At 48.2% G+C, this 15,915-nt stretch overlaps 1 protein-coding gene across 2 annotated transcripts in view; it reads right to left on the bottom strand.

Moving 5' to 3' along the window:
• Positions 1–12,561, bottom strand: part of LOC149522164 (uncharacterized) — a 34,740-nt gene extending 22,179 nt beyond the window's left edge. For both annotated transcript variants that reach the window (XR_016347266.1, XM_089770493.1), the window contains exons 1-3: positions 12,108–12,561; positions 9,107–9,135; positions 8,191–8,246 (exon numbers count right to left, since the gene is read on the bottom strand). Coding sequence is in view for 1 of the 2 variants with exons in the window: in XM_089770493.1 (XP_089626619.1) it covers positions 8,191–8,246; positions 9,107–9,135; positions 12,108–12,530 (508 nt within the window). In the remaining variant the exon portion in view is untranslated. The remainder of the gene's footprint in view (positions 1–8,190; positions 8,247–9,106; positions 9,136–12,107) is intronic.
• Positions 12,562–15,915: the final 3,354 nt, after the last annotated feature.

Raw genomic sequence — 15,915 nt, 5'->3', positions numbered from 1 at the left:
TACTGCCAGGTGTGACACTGAGCGGATCAAGTGTGACTATAGGGCTTTGGGAGTACGGGTGAAGGAGTTTGGAGCGCAGGTGGTATTCTCTTCTATCCTTCCTGTCAAAGGTAGGGGCCCGGGCAGAGAGAGGTGCATCCTGGAGGTGAATGCCTGGCTGCGACGATGGTGTCGCCAGGAGGGATTCGGCTTCCTTGATCACAGGGTGCTCTTCCAGGAAGGACTGCTTGGTGGAGATGGAGTTCACCTTTCCAGGAGCGGGAAGGCCTTATTTGGACACAGACTGGCTAACCTTGTGAGGAGGGCTTTAAACTAGGTTCGACGGGGGCAGGTGAGCAAAGCCCACAGGTAAGTGCTGAATGTGAGGGACTGGGAGATGGGTTGGAAATGGGGGGGACTACGGCCTATAATGGGAAGGAGAAAGGAAGGTCAGGGCACAACAGGGAGGCAAGATCAAATCAGTATCTTAGATGCCTATATACAAATGCAAGAAGTATGGGTAATAAGCAGGGAGAACTGAAATTGCTAACCAATAAATACAACTATGATATCATTGGTATTACAGAAACCTGGTGGGATGGGACGCATGATTGGAATGTTGGTATGGAAGGGTACGGCTTGCTCAGGAAGGACAGACGGGAAAAAAGGGAGGAGGGGTTGCCTTGTATATTAAAAATGTACACACTTGGACTGAAGTGGAGATGAACGTAGGAGATAGCTGTGTAGAGAGTCTCTGGGTTAAGCTAAAAGGGGTAAAAAACTAGGGTGATATCATGCTAGGAGTCTACTACAGGCCACCTAGCCAGGTGGAAGAGCTGGATGAGACCTTTTTTAAACAATTAACAAAACTATCCAAAGCCCAAGATTTGGTGGTGATGGGGGACTTCAACTATCCAGACATATGTTGGGAAACTAACACAGCGAGGCACATGCTATCCAATAAGTTTCTGGACTGCATTGGAGACAACTTTCTGTTTCAGAAGGTTGAAAAAGCTACCAGAGGAGAAGCTGTTCTGGATTTGGTTTTAACAAATAGGGAGGAACTAGTTGAGAACTTGAAAGTGGAAGACAGTATAGGGGACAGTGATCACGAAATAATAGAGTTCATGATCCTAAGGAAAGGTAGAAGGGAGACCAGCACAATTGAGGTAATGGATTTCAGGAAGGCAGATTTTGATAAGCTCAGAGAACTTGTAGGTAAGGTCCCATGGGAAGCAAGACTGAAGGGAAAAACAACTGAGGAGAGTTGGAAGTATTTCAAAGGGACGTTGTTAAGGGCCCAAAAGCAAACAATTCCGCTGTGTAGGAAAGATAGAAAATATGGCAAAAGACCAGCTTGGCTTAACAAGGAGATCTTGCATGATCTCAAAATAAAAAAAGGAGTCATATAAAAAATGGAAACTAGGACAACTAACAAAGGATGAATATAGGCAAGCAACACGGGAATGCAGGGGCAAGATTAGAAAGGCAAAGGCACAAAATGAGATCAAACTAGCTACAGGCATAAAGGGAAACAAGAAGATCTTTTATAAATACATTAAAAGGAAGAGGAAGACCAAGGACAGGGTAGGTCCACTGCTTAGTGAGGAGGGAGAAGCAGTAACAGGGAACTTGGAAATGGCGGAGATGCTCAATGACTTCTTTGTTTCGGTCTTCACCGAGAAGTCTGGAGGTGTGCCTAACGTAGTGAATACAAGCAGAGAGAGGGTAAGTTTAGAAGATAGGATACACAAAGAACAAGTTAAAAATCACTTAGGAAAGTTAGATGTCAGCAAGTCACCAGGTCCTGATGAAATGCATCCCAGGATACTCAAGGAGCTGATAGAGGAGGTATCTGAGCCTTTAGCTATGATCTTTGAAAAATCATGGCAGACAGGGGAGATTCCAGAAGACTGGAAAAGGGCAAATATTGTGCCCATCTATAAAAAGGGGAATAAGAACAACCCAGGAAACTACAGACCGGTCAGTTTAACGTCTGTCCCAGGGAAGATAATGGAGCAGGTAATCAAGGAAATCATACGCAAACACTTGGAAGGTAATAAAGTGATAGGGAATAACCAGCATGGGTTTGTGAAGAACAAGTCATGCCAAACTAATCTGATAGCTTTCTTTGATAAGATAACGAGCCTTGTGGATAAGGGAGAAGCGGTGGATGTCATATACCTAGACTTTAGTAAGGCATTTGATACGGTCTCGCATGATATTCTTATTGATAAACTAGGCAAATATAACTTAGATAGGGCCACGATAAGGTGGGTGCATAATTGGCTGGATAACCGTAGTCAGAGAGTTGTTGTTAACGGTTCTAAATCCTGCTGGAAAGGGATAACAAGTGGAGTTCCTCGAGGGTCTGTTTTGGGACCCGTACTGTTCAATATCTTCATCAATGATGTAGATATTGGGATAGAGAGTACACTTATTGGGCTCGTATACACTGGCCCCTTTTCCGGAAGGGGCATGTTAATTTCAGCTATCGTAGTAGGGAAATCCGCGGGGGATTTAAATATCCCCCGCGGCATTTAAATAAAAATGTCCGCCGCTTTTTTCCGGCTTTTAGAAAAGCCGGAAAAGAGCGTCTACACTGGCCCCGATCCTCCGGAAAAAGCGCCCTTTTCCGGAGGCTCTTATTCCTACTTCGAAGTAGGAATAAGAGCCTCCGGAAAAGGGCGCTTTTTCCGGAGGATCGGGGCCAGTGTAGACGCTCTTTTCCGGCTTTTCTAAAAGCCGGAAAAAAGCGGCGGACATTTTTATTTAAATGCCGCGGGGGATATTTAAATCCCCCGCGGATTTCCCTACTACGATAGCTGAAATTAACATGCCCCTTCCGGAAAAGGGGCCAGTGTAGACGTAGCCATTAAGTTTGCAGATGATACCAAACTGGGTGGGGTTGCGACTTCTTTGGAGAATAGGGACACAATTCAAAATGACCTTAGCAAATTAGAGAAATGGTCAGAGGTAAACAGGATGAGGTTTAATAAAGAGAAATGCAAAGTGCTCCACTTAGGAAGGAACAATCAGTTCCATACATACAAGATGGGAAGCGACTGTCTAGGAAGGAGCATGGCGGAAAGGGATCTAGGGGTCATAGTGGACCACAAGTTGAATATGAGTCAACAGTGTGATGCTGTTGCAAAAAAAGCAAATATGTTTCTAGGCTGTATCAACAGGTGTGTTGTAAGCAAAACTCGTGAAGTCATTCTGCCGCTCTACTCTGCACTAGTTAGGCCTCAGCTGGAGTACTGTGTCCAGTTCTGGGCGCCACATTTCAAGAAAGATGTGGAGAAATTGGAAAGGGTGCAGAGAAGAGCGACAAGAATGATTAAAGGTTTAGAGAACATGACCTATGAAGCCAGGCTTCATGAACTGGGCTTGTTTAGTTTGGAAAAAAGAAGATTAAGGGGGGACATGATAGCTGTTTTCAAATATCTAAAAGGGTGTCACAAGGAGGAAGGAGAAAATTTGTTCCTCTTGGTTTCTGAGGACAGGACAAGGAGTAATGGGCTTAAAGTACAGCAGGGGAGGTTTAGATTGGACATTAGGAAAACATTCCTAACTGTCAGGGTGGTCAAATATTGGAATAAATTGCCAAGGGAGGTGGTGGAATCTCCCTCTCTGGAGATATTTAAGAACAGGTTAGATAGACATCTGTCAGGGATGGTGTAGACGGAGCTTGGTCCTGCCTTGAGGGCGGGGGGCTGGACTCGATGACCTCTTGAGGTCCCTTCCAGTCCTATTATTCTATGATTCTATGATAACTAATTTGCCCAGTTGCTGATGTTAGACTTACTGGTTTGTAATTCTGGGATCGCCTCTAGAGTCCTTTTTAAATATTGGTAATACATTAGCTATCTTCCAGTCATTGGGTACAGAAGCTGATTTAAAGGATAGGTTACAAACCATAGTTAACAGTTCTGCAGTTTCCCATCTGAATTCTTTCAGAACTCTGGGTGAATGCCATCTGGTCCCCATGACTTGTTACCATTACGTTTATCTATTAATTCCAAAACCTCCTCTAATGACACTTCAGTCTGTGACAAATCCTCAGATTTGTCACCTACAAAGGATGGATCAGGTTTGGGAATCTCCCTAACGTCCTCAGCCCTGAAGACTAAAGCAAAGAAATCATTTAGTTTTTCTGCACTGACTTAAAGACAATAAAGTGCTCCTTTTGTATCGCAATTGTCCAGGGGCCCCACTGGTCGTTTAGAAGGCTTCTTGATTCTGATGTGCTTAAACATTTTGTTCCTGCCTTTGGAGTTTTTGGCTAGCTGGTCTTCAAACCCCTTTTTAGCTTTTCTTATTACATTTTTACACTTAATTTGGTAGTGTTTAAGCTCCTTTCTGAACCTCACTAGGATTTGACTTCCACTTTTTAAAAGATGCGTTTTTCTCTCTCACTGCTTCTTTTACATGGTTGTTAAGCCATGGTGGCTCTTTTTTTGGTTCTTTTATATTGTTTTTTAATTTGGGGCTATACCAGTGGTCTCCAACCTTTTTCCACCCAAGATCACTTTTAAATGACATAAGCCAAGATCTACTACCTCGCCCCTTCCTTGAAGCCCCACCCTCTCTATTCTCCACCTCCCCATCATTTGCTAACTCCAACCCTTATACTGCTGCTTCCCCCCCCCCCCCCCCAATTCTTCTGTAGGAAGAGGTTTTTCCAATATTTGGCCTGTTTAGGCTGGACCAAATGGGAGAAAAACCCCTTCTGTTGGAAAGAGGAATATAGAAGTGACTGAAAGATTGTTTGTTCTTCCACTAAAAGAAGTGGAAGAACAAACGCATCCCTGGATGCCTAAGAGTTTTTCTGAGATATCTCCAGAATCCTGAAAAACTCCTGCAGTCTAGCCCTACCCTCGCTGGGTTGAGACAGGATGTGTAGACTCCGGGGTGGGAATGAGGGATTTGGGTGTGGGAAGGGGTGAGAGGTGCAAGCTCTGGGAGGAAATCTGAAGGCAGGAGGAGGTGGAGAAGGGGACGTTGGCCCGGGGCGGGGGCTCCAGACTGGACAATGTTGGGGTCAGATGTAGGGTAAGGGTACTAAGCAAGCCACAGACTTCTGGATGTGAGAGTTCAGGAATTTGGGTTGGGGTATGTGAGGGGCTCAGGGCAGGGGATTTCCAGTGTATGATAGGCTTTGATGTAGGGTCTGGGTAAAAAGGCAGTGCATGAGTGTTATGATGTTGTGGCCAGATGCAGGGGCTTGACCCCAATTGGGGGTTTGTTGGCCAGGCTTCATTTTTAAATAAAATACTATGTCAAACACAAAAAGTTTCTGCCTTGTCTTTATTTCTGAGAAGGGCTGGGAACCTGTTTTGACTCAGGGGTCACTGACCCACAGAAAAGTCAGTTGGGGGCCACACAAGTGAGATGCAAAAAAAAACATCCTCCGACCTCCCAACCCCCAAGCTTCACTAATATGGCCCCAACTGTGTTGGTGGGAGCAGGGACATAGTACTGGGGAAGGGTGCTTCGGCAGGGGACAGGGTGCCAGTGGGGACTGAGTTCTGCAGCTGGGGCAGGGGAGACAGAACAGGGAGCTGGGAGGGCAAGGGATAGGGTACCCGTGAGGACAGAGTTCTGTGGCTGAGAGTGGGGAGAGGGGTAGGGTGGCTGGGGAGAGGGGGCAGGGGAGAGGGTGCCAGTGAGAGCAGACAGCCCCCTGCACCAGCCTCCTCCCAGGATTCCCCCTCCAAAGAGGGAAGCCGGCGCACCTCTCCTCTGGGCCCAACTCTCCCCTCCTGAATCACCCCTCCTGCGGTACAGGGAAGCCGCCGTGCTCCTCCTCTGGGGCTGACGCTCCCTCCCATAGTGCGCCTGGCACGCCACAGACACGACGGAGGAGAGCAGCCAGCACACTTCTGGAACCTCGCAGAAGTGGCACAAAGCTGCAGGACTTCCGTCCACCCTGCAGGAAGCCGGCACTACCTCCAATTTCATTGGAGGTAGGTGGTGAGGCTTCTTGGGGGCGGTGGGAAAATGGCGGGGGCTCCAAACAACTTGCAATTGACTGGTCGAGGCCTTGCAATCGACTGGTCGAGGCCTTGCAATCGACCGGTTGGTGACCACAGGGGTATGCATTTAAACTGGGCCTCTATTATGGTGTCTTTGAAAAGTGTCCATGCAGCTTGCAGGGATTTTACTTTAGTCACTGTACCTTTTAATTTCTGTTTAACTAACCTCCTCATTTTTGCATAGTTCCCCTTTCTGAAATTAAATGTCACAGTGTTGGGCTGCAGAAGTGTTCTTCCCACCACAGGCATGTTAAACGTTATTATATTCTGGTCACTATTTCCAAGTGGTCCTGTTATAGTTATCTCTTGGACCAGATCCTGTGTGCCACTTGGGACTATATTGAGAATTGCCTCTCTCCTTGTGGGTTCCTATACAAGTTGCTCCAAGAAGCAGTCATTTAAGGTATCAAGAAATTTTGTCTCTGCAATTCGCCCTGAGGTGACATGTATCCAGTCAATATGGGGATAATGGAAATACCCCACTATTATTGAGTTCTTTATTTTGATAGCCCTTTAAAGTGGGAGCTCTTAGACATGTCTGAGCCTTCCAGTGAGCCTCCAGCAAAACCAGACAGGACGTTCCTGGGACTTCTCGGTGAAAGCACAAGCCTAGAAACAGCTTAGCCATAAAAACGGAGAAGAGGGGAGAAGGGGGGAAGGAGGACGGGTGCAGCTACACTGCGTCTTGAAGGGAGTCTGTCAGCCTGGGGCAATGGACTCGCCTTAGCAGGGCTGCTGCTGTCACCCTAAAAATAGCTGTGGTGATAATGCTTTGGCCTTATGTCTCAGCCCGGATCCCCAGTTCCCAAGCAGTGTGCACATCTCCTTCATGGCTTGCTTCTCTCCTTCACCACAAAGCTAGAAAGGCAACGGGCCTTTGGTATTAACAAGCCTCTGTGGGACGTGTCTCTCATCTTGGATAGTCTCTTCAGGGACCTCAGTGTCTCCTAATTGACCCTCCTTAGTTTGTGATCAGTGAGATCAGTTCTTGGATGCTCATTTTCCATTAAGCCCATTAGCCCTTCTCTCTGTGGGCCTGCAGTCTCCTGGGGGCAGGCTGAGGCAGGGCCCCTCCCCCTTGCTCTCTCTTCTGCCTCCTATTAGCTTTTCTGTCTTCTTCCCCTTTATAGTCGGCCTTGCTTCCTCGGGAGCACAGCTGTGGGTGCCTGCTGCCTCTATGGCTGGCGGCCCTGTGGGTTCTGATCCAGCTATTTGTGTGTAAAGAGAAGAGACTCTGCTCCCCATTCTCTGTCTGTCTATAGACCCCATTAAAGCATGGGAAGGCCATAATCATAGCATCCACCACCTTAAATGATTCCTTCCAAATCCCTGGTCTGGCATCGGTACGCACCATCTGCGCATCTTCCCCATGGCTGAGGAGGCCACTGTGAGCCCATCAGACCCAGGCACCAGCCCTTCCATTAGCCACCAGTTAGCTCCTGATGCCAGCTGGAGACCTGGGTCCCAATATTCAACATGACTAATAAATCAAGCCCCAGCTACATTAAATTATGAACTTAGAATTATGGTCTGTGAACCGCCACGACAACCACACTCCTCTGGGACAATGTGCGAATGTCACAAAGTCCAGGACAAAGCTTGTGAGAATGGGTAAAGCATTCTCAGCCAATGACTGAGGAACAACCAGCGGAGGAGAGCAGGTGAACTGAGAATCGGACTCTGCCTAGGAAATGCTCCAAAGGTTTCCTCTTTACCCCAAGAATAACATTCCTAACTCAGATACCTCCTTCTACCTCTAAACCCCAAATCCCCTTCTGCCCAATAGCCAATCCGAACACCCCTTCTACCTTTAAAAACAAACCAACCAAAAACAAATCCACTCTAAAACAAAAGTAAAATTAAAACAAACTCCTCCCCAATAGTGTTTTGACCTCCTAAAGGGGTAATTCCATGAATCCTACTGGTGACATCACCATTCTTGCTGATTTAATGTGGAAGATGCCCCCATACCATGGTGATGGGTGGCAGAATGAAACCCACAGGTAGTTTGATCCTTCTCCCCATTCTTTAGCAAAAGCACCAGAGATACTCTGCCAAGTTGGGTGAGTTTTGGTCCTTCAACTGTTTTAAAGCTTTCTTGGACATTTTGGCTCACGGCTGGCGGCACATTTCCTAGTGACTGTGGAAAAATCAGTCAACTGTTTTTCTTTACCTTGCTTGTCCGCTTCAGTTTTGCTTGGTTTCAAAAAATTCTCCTCTTCTTCATACCTATCCAAGATAGAGGGATATTATTCATCTGACTGTTCCAGACTGCCATTAAGCCAAAGAGAAAGAATGGGAAAGATTGAAAACTCCCACTGCAAGCTGGGAATGGGTGTGATTTTATATCCCAGATGGAAAAAACTTCCTATACAGTTAGAGATCACTGAGACTGCAGAGCAAAGAGGCAGGAAATGGCAAAGTTACCATTCAAAATGGTTACTGCTATGAGCATAACCCTACTGTACTGGCTTGCTCTTCAGGAATAACTGTTCCTATAAGAAACATGGGCAGTCAATGAAAATGGGTCTGAGGGAGACAAGTACCCAACCCCAGCCTCTGCTCTGCCTCTTCTGCTGATGCCCCACCCCTCATGGGTGCCAAGCCACTTCCTTGTGCTGCCCATGGACCGCATGCTCACTACCACCATGAGGAGGGGAAGAAGGTAGGTGGGCGCATATACCCCAGCCTCGCTGGTCCCGGAGCACAGGGAGGGAGGAGAGCATGTGGCCCCTCCCCAATCCAGAGCACTGGGGAGGTAGAACAGTATGTGACCCCAGAGCACTAGGAGGGCAGATGCTGGGGGCAGCAACACTGCACCTCCAGAGGCAGGCTGGTGGTTTGGGAAGGCAATGTTTTCCCTGCCTAGGATACCAGACGCCCATGGAAAGGAAGTGGGGGGGCGAGGGGAGGAATCACCTGTTAAAGTTAAACATCTAGAGCAGGGGCAAGGAACCATTTTTTGAGCCAAGAGACATTGACCCACAGAATAATCAATCAGGGGCTGCACTGCAGAAGCAAAAACAAACAAACAAACTTTCTACACAATAACAAGGTAATTGGAGAATGGGAGAGAAAGAACCACTCACTTGTTCAGGGTCTTGGGCCTTTTGGTAGCCTAAAACAGAAGGGAAAAGAGACATCCAGTTACCATTCTACAGAAATGTGGATCTTAAGTCACTGTTCTACCATCTAGGCACCGATGTCTGGGCAATGCTACAGATACAAATGTTGTGCCAACTCTCATAACTGTGTTGCAAGTCTTGTGATATTTGATGTTTTTCAGCTCCTGGAGTCATGTGATTCTTTGAAACACTCCAGTTTAATTTTAAACATTAAATTAGGGATGTTAAATTTCGAGTGATTGACTAATTAAATAGTTAGTGCAATTTGCAGCGACGATTTGATTAGTCGATAGGGCACCTCTGCTTTTGAAGTGTAGCAACAGCCCTAGAGCTCTTGCTACACTTCAAAGGCAAAAACACTGCCAAGTGCGTGGGTCCAGCCAGGCAGACCCTTGCTGTCCCTGTGCTCCCAATGGTGTTTCAAAGTGGCAGCACTGCATGAAGCCCAGGATCAGCTGGGGTCTCCCCCACAGCACCTGGGCTCTGTGTGGTGCTGCCACTTTGAAATGCTGTGGGGATCCTGCTGTGGGGAGCCTGCACACAATGTCACATGGAAGCTGAGGGCAGTGGGGGAGTCCCCAGCTGATCCCAGGCTTCATGCAGTGCTGCTCTTTGAAACACCATGTGCAGCCTGGGGACAGCCCAGTTGGTTCCATGCTGCACATGATGTTTCAAAGAGGCACCACAGCGTGGAGCCCAGGATCTGGCCCCAGGCTCCCTGCTTGAAGTACCCCCTCCGCTTCCCCCGCCCCTTGCTGCCTCTTTCTGATAGAGGCAACAAAAGGAGGGGTAAGCAACTAGTTGACCAGCCTGTTGATTATCTGATAAGCATTTGCTTATCGGATAGTAGACGGGTTGTTCACATCCCTACATTAAATGTCATGGATTCAGCAGAAAGCCTGAAGACACGACCTCCCCTTTAAAGGTTTTTGTAGCTGCATCTAGTTGACCATTTGTGGTACATTTTTGCCATGAGTGTGTAAAAATATACATTGATTAGAACTGATGACCTATGAGGCCTAGTCTACGCACACATATACACTTAACAGTTCAGTTTATTTAATTCCCACTTTTTGATTTTCTGATGCATGTCTATGTTCAGACAAAAGGAAAAACTATGTAGCACTTTAAAGACTAACAAGATGTCATTTTGTTAGTCTTTAAAGTGCTACGTAGTTTTTCCTTTTGTTTCAGCAAGATCAGACTAACACGGCTACCTCTCTATTACTGTGTTTAGACACGTATTTTTGTGAGAAGTGTCCTACTTCCATTTTACTTAAGTTACTTTAAGAAAACTGACTTAAAAGAGGAGTATCTATACGCAGATTTGCACAACAACCAACAGTGTGAACGGAAATTCAATTCCTTATTTTGGTGTAAGTTTGGATGAGGGCAAAAAGGGAAGAGGAACACATTGTCTTGATTTTGCAATTACTGGATACCAGACAACAGTGTAGAAATGTTGCAGTTCCTTATACCTGAAACTACTTAATATATCCACCCAAAAGTGATGTTGAATTGTGTTTGTTAAGTGCTATTTCAACCCAACCCCTTATGTATAAAAATCTCTAATCCCCTAAGTGTAACAATTCAACCAATCACATTCTAAGGGTAGACTAGTAATAGAGATGTAACCATGTTAGTCTGATCTTGTTGAAAAAAAAAAAAAGAGAAGAAAAGAAAGGACTATGAAGCACTTTAAAGACTAACAAGATGTTTTATTAGGTGATGAGTTTTCAAGGGCTAGACCCACTTCCTCAGATCGGATCTGAGGAAGTGGATCTGGCCCACAAAAGCTCTTTGCCTAATAAAACATCTTGTTAGTCTTTAAAGTGCTTCATAGTCCTGTCTTTTATTCTAACGGTAGATACATAATTTCCATCCGGGTATTAACAACTCACATACATATAACACCCGAATAAACAGAGAAACATTCACTGACCACACTGCCAATCCTAACTCTGCCCTGTAAGGGCACCCCAGCAGCCCTAAAGTGCATGAACAGCCTGAACCATGAACCTTCAAAACTTTCTGAGTGGGGGGAGCCTGCAAAGGAGAAGTGGATGGCAACTGCGACACAGACAAGATAGCTGCCACTTTTGTCTAGCAACAGGAAACCCTCGCCAACCGCGGTGGATGTGTCTGTGGCCCCACTGTGAATAACAGAATTTGCAAATACCGGGAGCTGCACTTCCCTGACCTGGTGGTGAACTTCCCACGGCTCCTTGCCCCTGCTGCCCCACCCCACCCACCGGCCCGGCCAGGAGACCCACGTGACCACAGAACCGTGAATAGCAATTGCACAAATTACAAGAGTCTCCTGTATTTTTACATTGCTCGTACGGAGATTAAATATCTGTAGCTGTGGGGAGAATGAGGATGGGATTTGTGGCTTTTCCCTTTTAGGAGGCCCTGGTTCCCGTCAGCGGGGGGAGGGGGGGGGGGAATCTGGCTGGCTCAGGGCAGGGGACACGGCCCTTTCCTCTCCAGGGAATGCTGGTGGAGCGGCCAGGGAGCAGTCTGTGCGCCTACACTTCAGAGAAGAATTCTCCATGGAGTCTGATTCCATACTGCAGGGCTGGGAACCTTCTTGGGTTGGGGGCTCCTGACCCACAAAAAAATCAGCCAGGGGCTACGCACAAGTGGGAAGCAAAAAAAACAAAAACAAGAAAACCTCACAAAAACAAGCAAAACCCACCCTCACTCACTGACGTGGCTCCCAACTGAGGAGACAGACACTCCCCTGTGCACCAGAGCTTGGGAGGCCTACTGGGCTTTGTGTGCCCCAGCCCTGTGATAGGGTAGGAGGAGAAGCAAGGATCTAGGCAAGCTGGGTCTGTATCAGGTCCCTTGGCCTGAGGTTCCCCACCCCTGCTACATGGCCTTGGACGGACAGTGTGAGGCTGGTGGAGTCTGGTCTGTCCCTGATTTCCAGGGTCCTGTCCCAAATAGTGGAATTTCCTACCTCTCGATCCTGAGCAGCATCCTCCAGGTAGATTATAGCAGGATCTTTGTGAACCGGGGACTCTTTGCAGACCTCATTGATTGGAGTCTGAGCCTCTTGGCCAAAGGGTTTCGGTGCGTCCCCGTGGGTTTTACATTCTCCGCTATCTGTCCCCACGCTTTCTGGGGCTGCGGGATACAGGTATTTGGCTTCCCAGGCAGCTTTTCCCAAGCGCACATTGGGTATGAGATCGCTCTGCGAACACGCATTCCTACACTCAGGGCAGGCAGTTGATTCACAGCTCTCCCAGTACGGAATGATGCAGCCTCGGCAGAAGTTGTGGCCACAGCTTGTAATCACCGGGTCTGTAAAATATTCCCGACAGATGGAGCAAAATAGTTCTTTCAGGAACTGTTCCGTGTCTTTGGGGGCAGTGGCAGCCATGTTACCCCAGCAGACACAGAATTGTTCTGCACTTCTCACCAGAGAAAATGGAGCCGCCTGCTTCCTGTACAAGCTTGGCCCGCCCTTTGTATTTCCTTTGCACGACAGTTTCCTTGCAGCAGCTGCCAAAATACCCAGGGGTCTATATATATAGTGGAGATTGCCTATCTTCTAGAACTGGAAGGGACCTTGAAAGGTCATTGAGTCCAGTCCCCTGCCTTTGCCACAGGACCAAGTACCATCCCTGATGAATTTTTGCCCCAAATAGCCTCCACAAGGATTGAACTCACAACCCTGGATTTAGCAAGCCAATGCTCAAACCACTGAATTATCCCTCCCCAGGATCTGTAGTAGATCTGAACAGGGTTGTAGAAAACTCAGCAGTTCCTGGCATGGTAAATGTTTGGCTGGGTGTGTTTTCCTGCGCTCCATATCAAACCAGCTCTGCGCAGACAGCAAATAATTGGGGGGCTCTGTCTGTGGGAACAAACTGGCAGTCAGGGACATGGGGAAGGGGCTTGCAGACAGAGGCTCTGTCTGTGGGGTCAGACTGACAGTCATGGACATGGCGGGGGTGCTCTGTGAGGCCCAGACTGGCAGTTAGTTAGGGATGTGGGGGAGGGGCCGACAGAGGGGCGCTCTGTCTGTGGGGCACAGACTGGCAGTTAGGGATGTGGGGGTGGGATGAGAGAAGGGGGCTCTGTGAGAAGAGAGGAGAAGGTAGCGTGAGGCCTGGGGCTAAGAGTGAATGAGGTCACAGCCTGGGTTGGGGGGGCAGCTGATAACCTTGCCGGCCATGACCCTTGAGGAACCTGGGTGACTGTGGTTAGCTGGGGTGACACAGAAAATGGAGGTAGAGACTTTCAGAGTTAAAACATGTGAAACTTTAGCTTGAGCTAAGAGCAAGGCCCTGGAGTCAGGCCTGTAACGCATTTACATCCCTTGTGGACCGGGCACAGCTGGGGACTGATAGAACTCTGGGAAGGCCTGGTCTCTTTTCTCCCCTGGAGCTGTAGGGGGGGCACAATGTTTCCTACAACTCCCTGCCAGGGAGAGGCTCTGAGCCAGCCTTGCATTCCTGACCAAAGCCAAATGCCACTCTCTAGCCCTAGAGGTCTCACACATTTAATTGCTCCTCCCTCAATGCAAGGTGCTACCCTTGAGAAAAGATGTTGACAAACTGGAGAAAGTCCAGAGGAGAGCAACAAATATGATTAAGGGGTTCGCAAACCTGACTTGCGAGTGAAAAGTTACAAAAACTAGGCATGTTTCAGGAAAAAAAAAAGAGAGAGAGAGAGAGAGAGAGAAAGACCAAGAGGGTGGTGGTGGAGGTAACAGATCTCAAAATATGTGAAGAACTATTATACCGAGAAAAAAACAACAAATGATCTGGTAGCACGCTATAGACTAACAAAACATGTAGAGCTTTTGTGGGCACAGCCCACTTCTTCAGATGTGCCCACAAAAGCTCATGATAACATCTACATGTTTTGTTAGTCTATACAGTGCTACCAGACCTTTTGTTATTGTTTTTTCTGTAGCAGACTAACTCGGCTACCCCCTTAAAGCTTCTGTTATACCGAGGACAGCCATTCTGCATGTGCTGTAAAGAAAGGAGGAACAGTGGTGTCATTTCAGATTTTGCTGGGGCGGGGGAACCTGTGCATGCCATGATGGGGAGAAGAGTGAGAGCATGGGGAGGCAGACAGGGGACAGCAGCTTCAGCAGTATTGCTGAGCATGCCCAGTACAAGTCAAGCACCAAATAGAGGGACCAATTCCTCTTGCCCTCCTCCTCACCCCTGCCCCACATCATCTCTATCTCAGGGTTACTAAGGCACTGGAAAACTGCTATTTTTGGCAGATTACTTAGCAGTTAGCTGGCAGGAGCACTATGTCTAATTCTATAAAAAAGAAAGAAAATTAAATAAATATTAGACCCATTCAGCTCTATCACTAACATGTTCTGACATCTCGTGGCAAGTCACTTAAGGGACACTGGTTAGCCTTAATATAAGTATAGTCTTATTTTGTTAATAACTCTGGGGAGAAACAGACCCCGTCAGGATTCCTGGACTCTTTCTCAGGTCTGGGAGGGACGCAGGGTCTAGTGCAGAGGAAGGCAAAAACTTCTCAGTGGTTGGATCCAGCCTACCTAGGGCTTTGATCCAGACCGCGAGGCAGTTTCAGACCCTGGCCCATAGATCGTAGCCTTTAAAGGAGAGGAGAGTGAGCCCTTCAAACTGCTTCTATTGAAAGGGCTCGCATCTTCCCCACACCTTGCCTACCAGCTGGGGAAAGGCAGCAGCCAATAGAAAGAGCTGAAAGGGATCCTGGTCTCTGGCAGTGCTCTAGAGCAGTGTTTCCCAATTGGTGCTCCATGGAACCCTGGGGATCCGCAAAGCAAAAGTAGGGGTTCCGCAAGGAGCCGGCACTTCCCCGCCCCCTCTGAAAGAGAGAGCGCTGGTGTGACAGGACGGGCCCATCCAAGGGGGGAGGACTGATCCATCCTGCATGCAGTCCTCATTGACTCCTGCCTTTTACAGGGCATACAACGGGTGGACGCCTGTCTGTGCCGCCTTTTCTTCCACAGTGGCACAGAAAAAAAAACAGCAGAGCTGTTCTTCCACCGAAGGAACGCTGAACCAGGAGACATCAGTTGCCCGCCGGGCTGTGCACCCGGGACAGGAGGGAGCAGGATGGGTGACGTCAAGATGGAGCATGCATCAGGGGGAGGGGTTAGCAGGGTGGAACCAGAGCGGGGAATTCAAAAGAACGGTGGCCGCAAGAGATAGGGAGGGAGAGGCAGTGAGGGAAATTAGAAGGAGATGGGGGAATGGGAGCAGAATCGGAGCGGGGGAGGAAGCACCAGCATTATCCCAATGCCTGGAGTTAAGGTGCGGAGGTGGTGAGCATCAGAGCTAGGAGACCATGGGGGCCTGAAGTTTGAGGTCCCTGAGGGTAGGAAGAAGCCTAGGGCGGGGCTTGCCTACAGATGGCCTGCAGGCTGGTGCGATGTGGCAGGAGCCCCACCAGCCAGACAGGTCCTTTCCTGCACCTGTCCTTAGGGCCCTGGTCTGGGACTTGTGAGTGAGGGTGGGTCTGGCTCCCCCTACCCCCACCCGCCAGCAGTGGTGCAGAACTGTTGGAGATGCTTGTGGTATTGGACTACAGAACGGACTGCCATTGAGGCAGAAACAATTGTAAACTGGTTAACAAAAGGACGGCTGGGCGGCCATTAAAACCAGAGTAAACTGACAGAAAAGGGGGAGCAGACTGCCACCCCTTTACAGCCAGCTAGCCAGCAGAGGCATATGGAGGCGGGGGCAGAGGGAGCAGTTGCTCCCAGCCAGCATACCAGGGGAGTGCCGGACAGGAGTGACCCC

Source organism: Pelodiscus sinensis, chromosome 19 (assembly GCF_052426305.1).
Source record: "Pelodiscus sinensis isolate ZL-2025 chromosome 19, ASM5242630v1, whole genome shotgun sequence".
NCBI lineage: Eukaryota > Metazoa > Chordata > Testudines > Trionychidae > Pelodiscus > Pelodiscus sinensis.
This window is presented reverse-complemented; position numbering and strand designations above follow the sequence as displayed.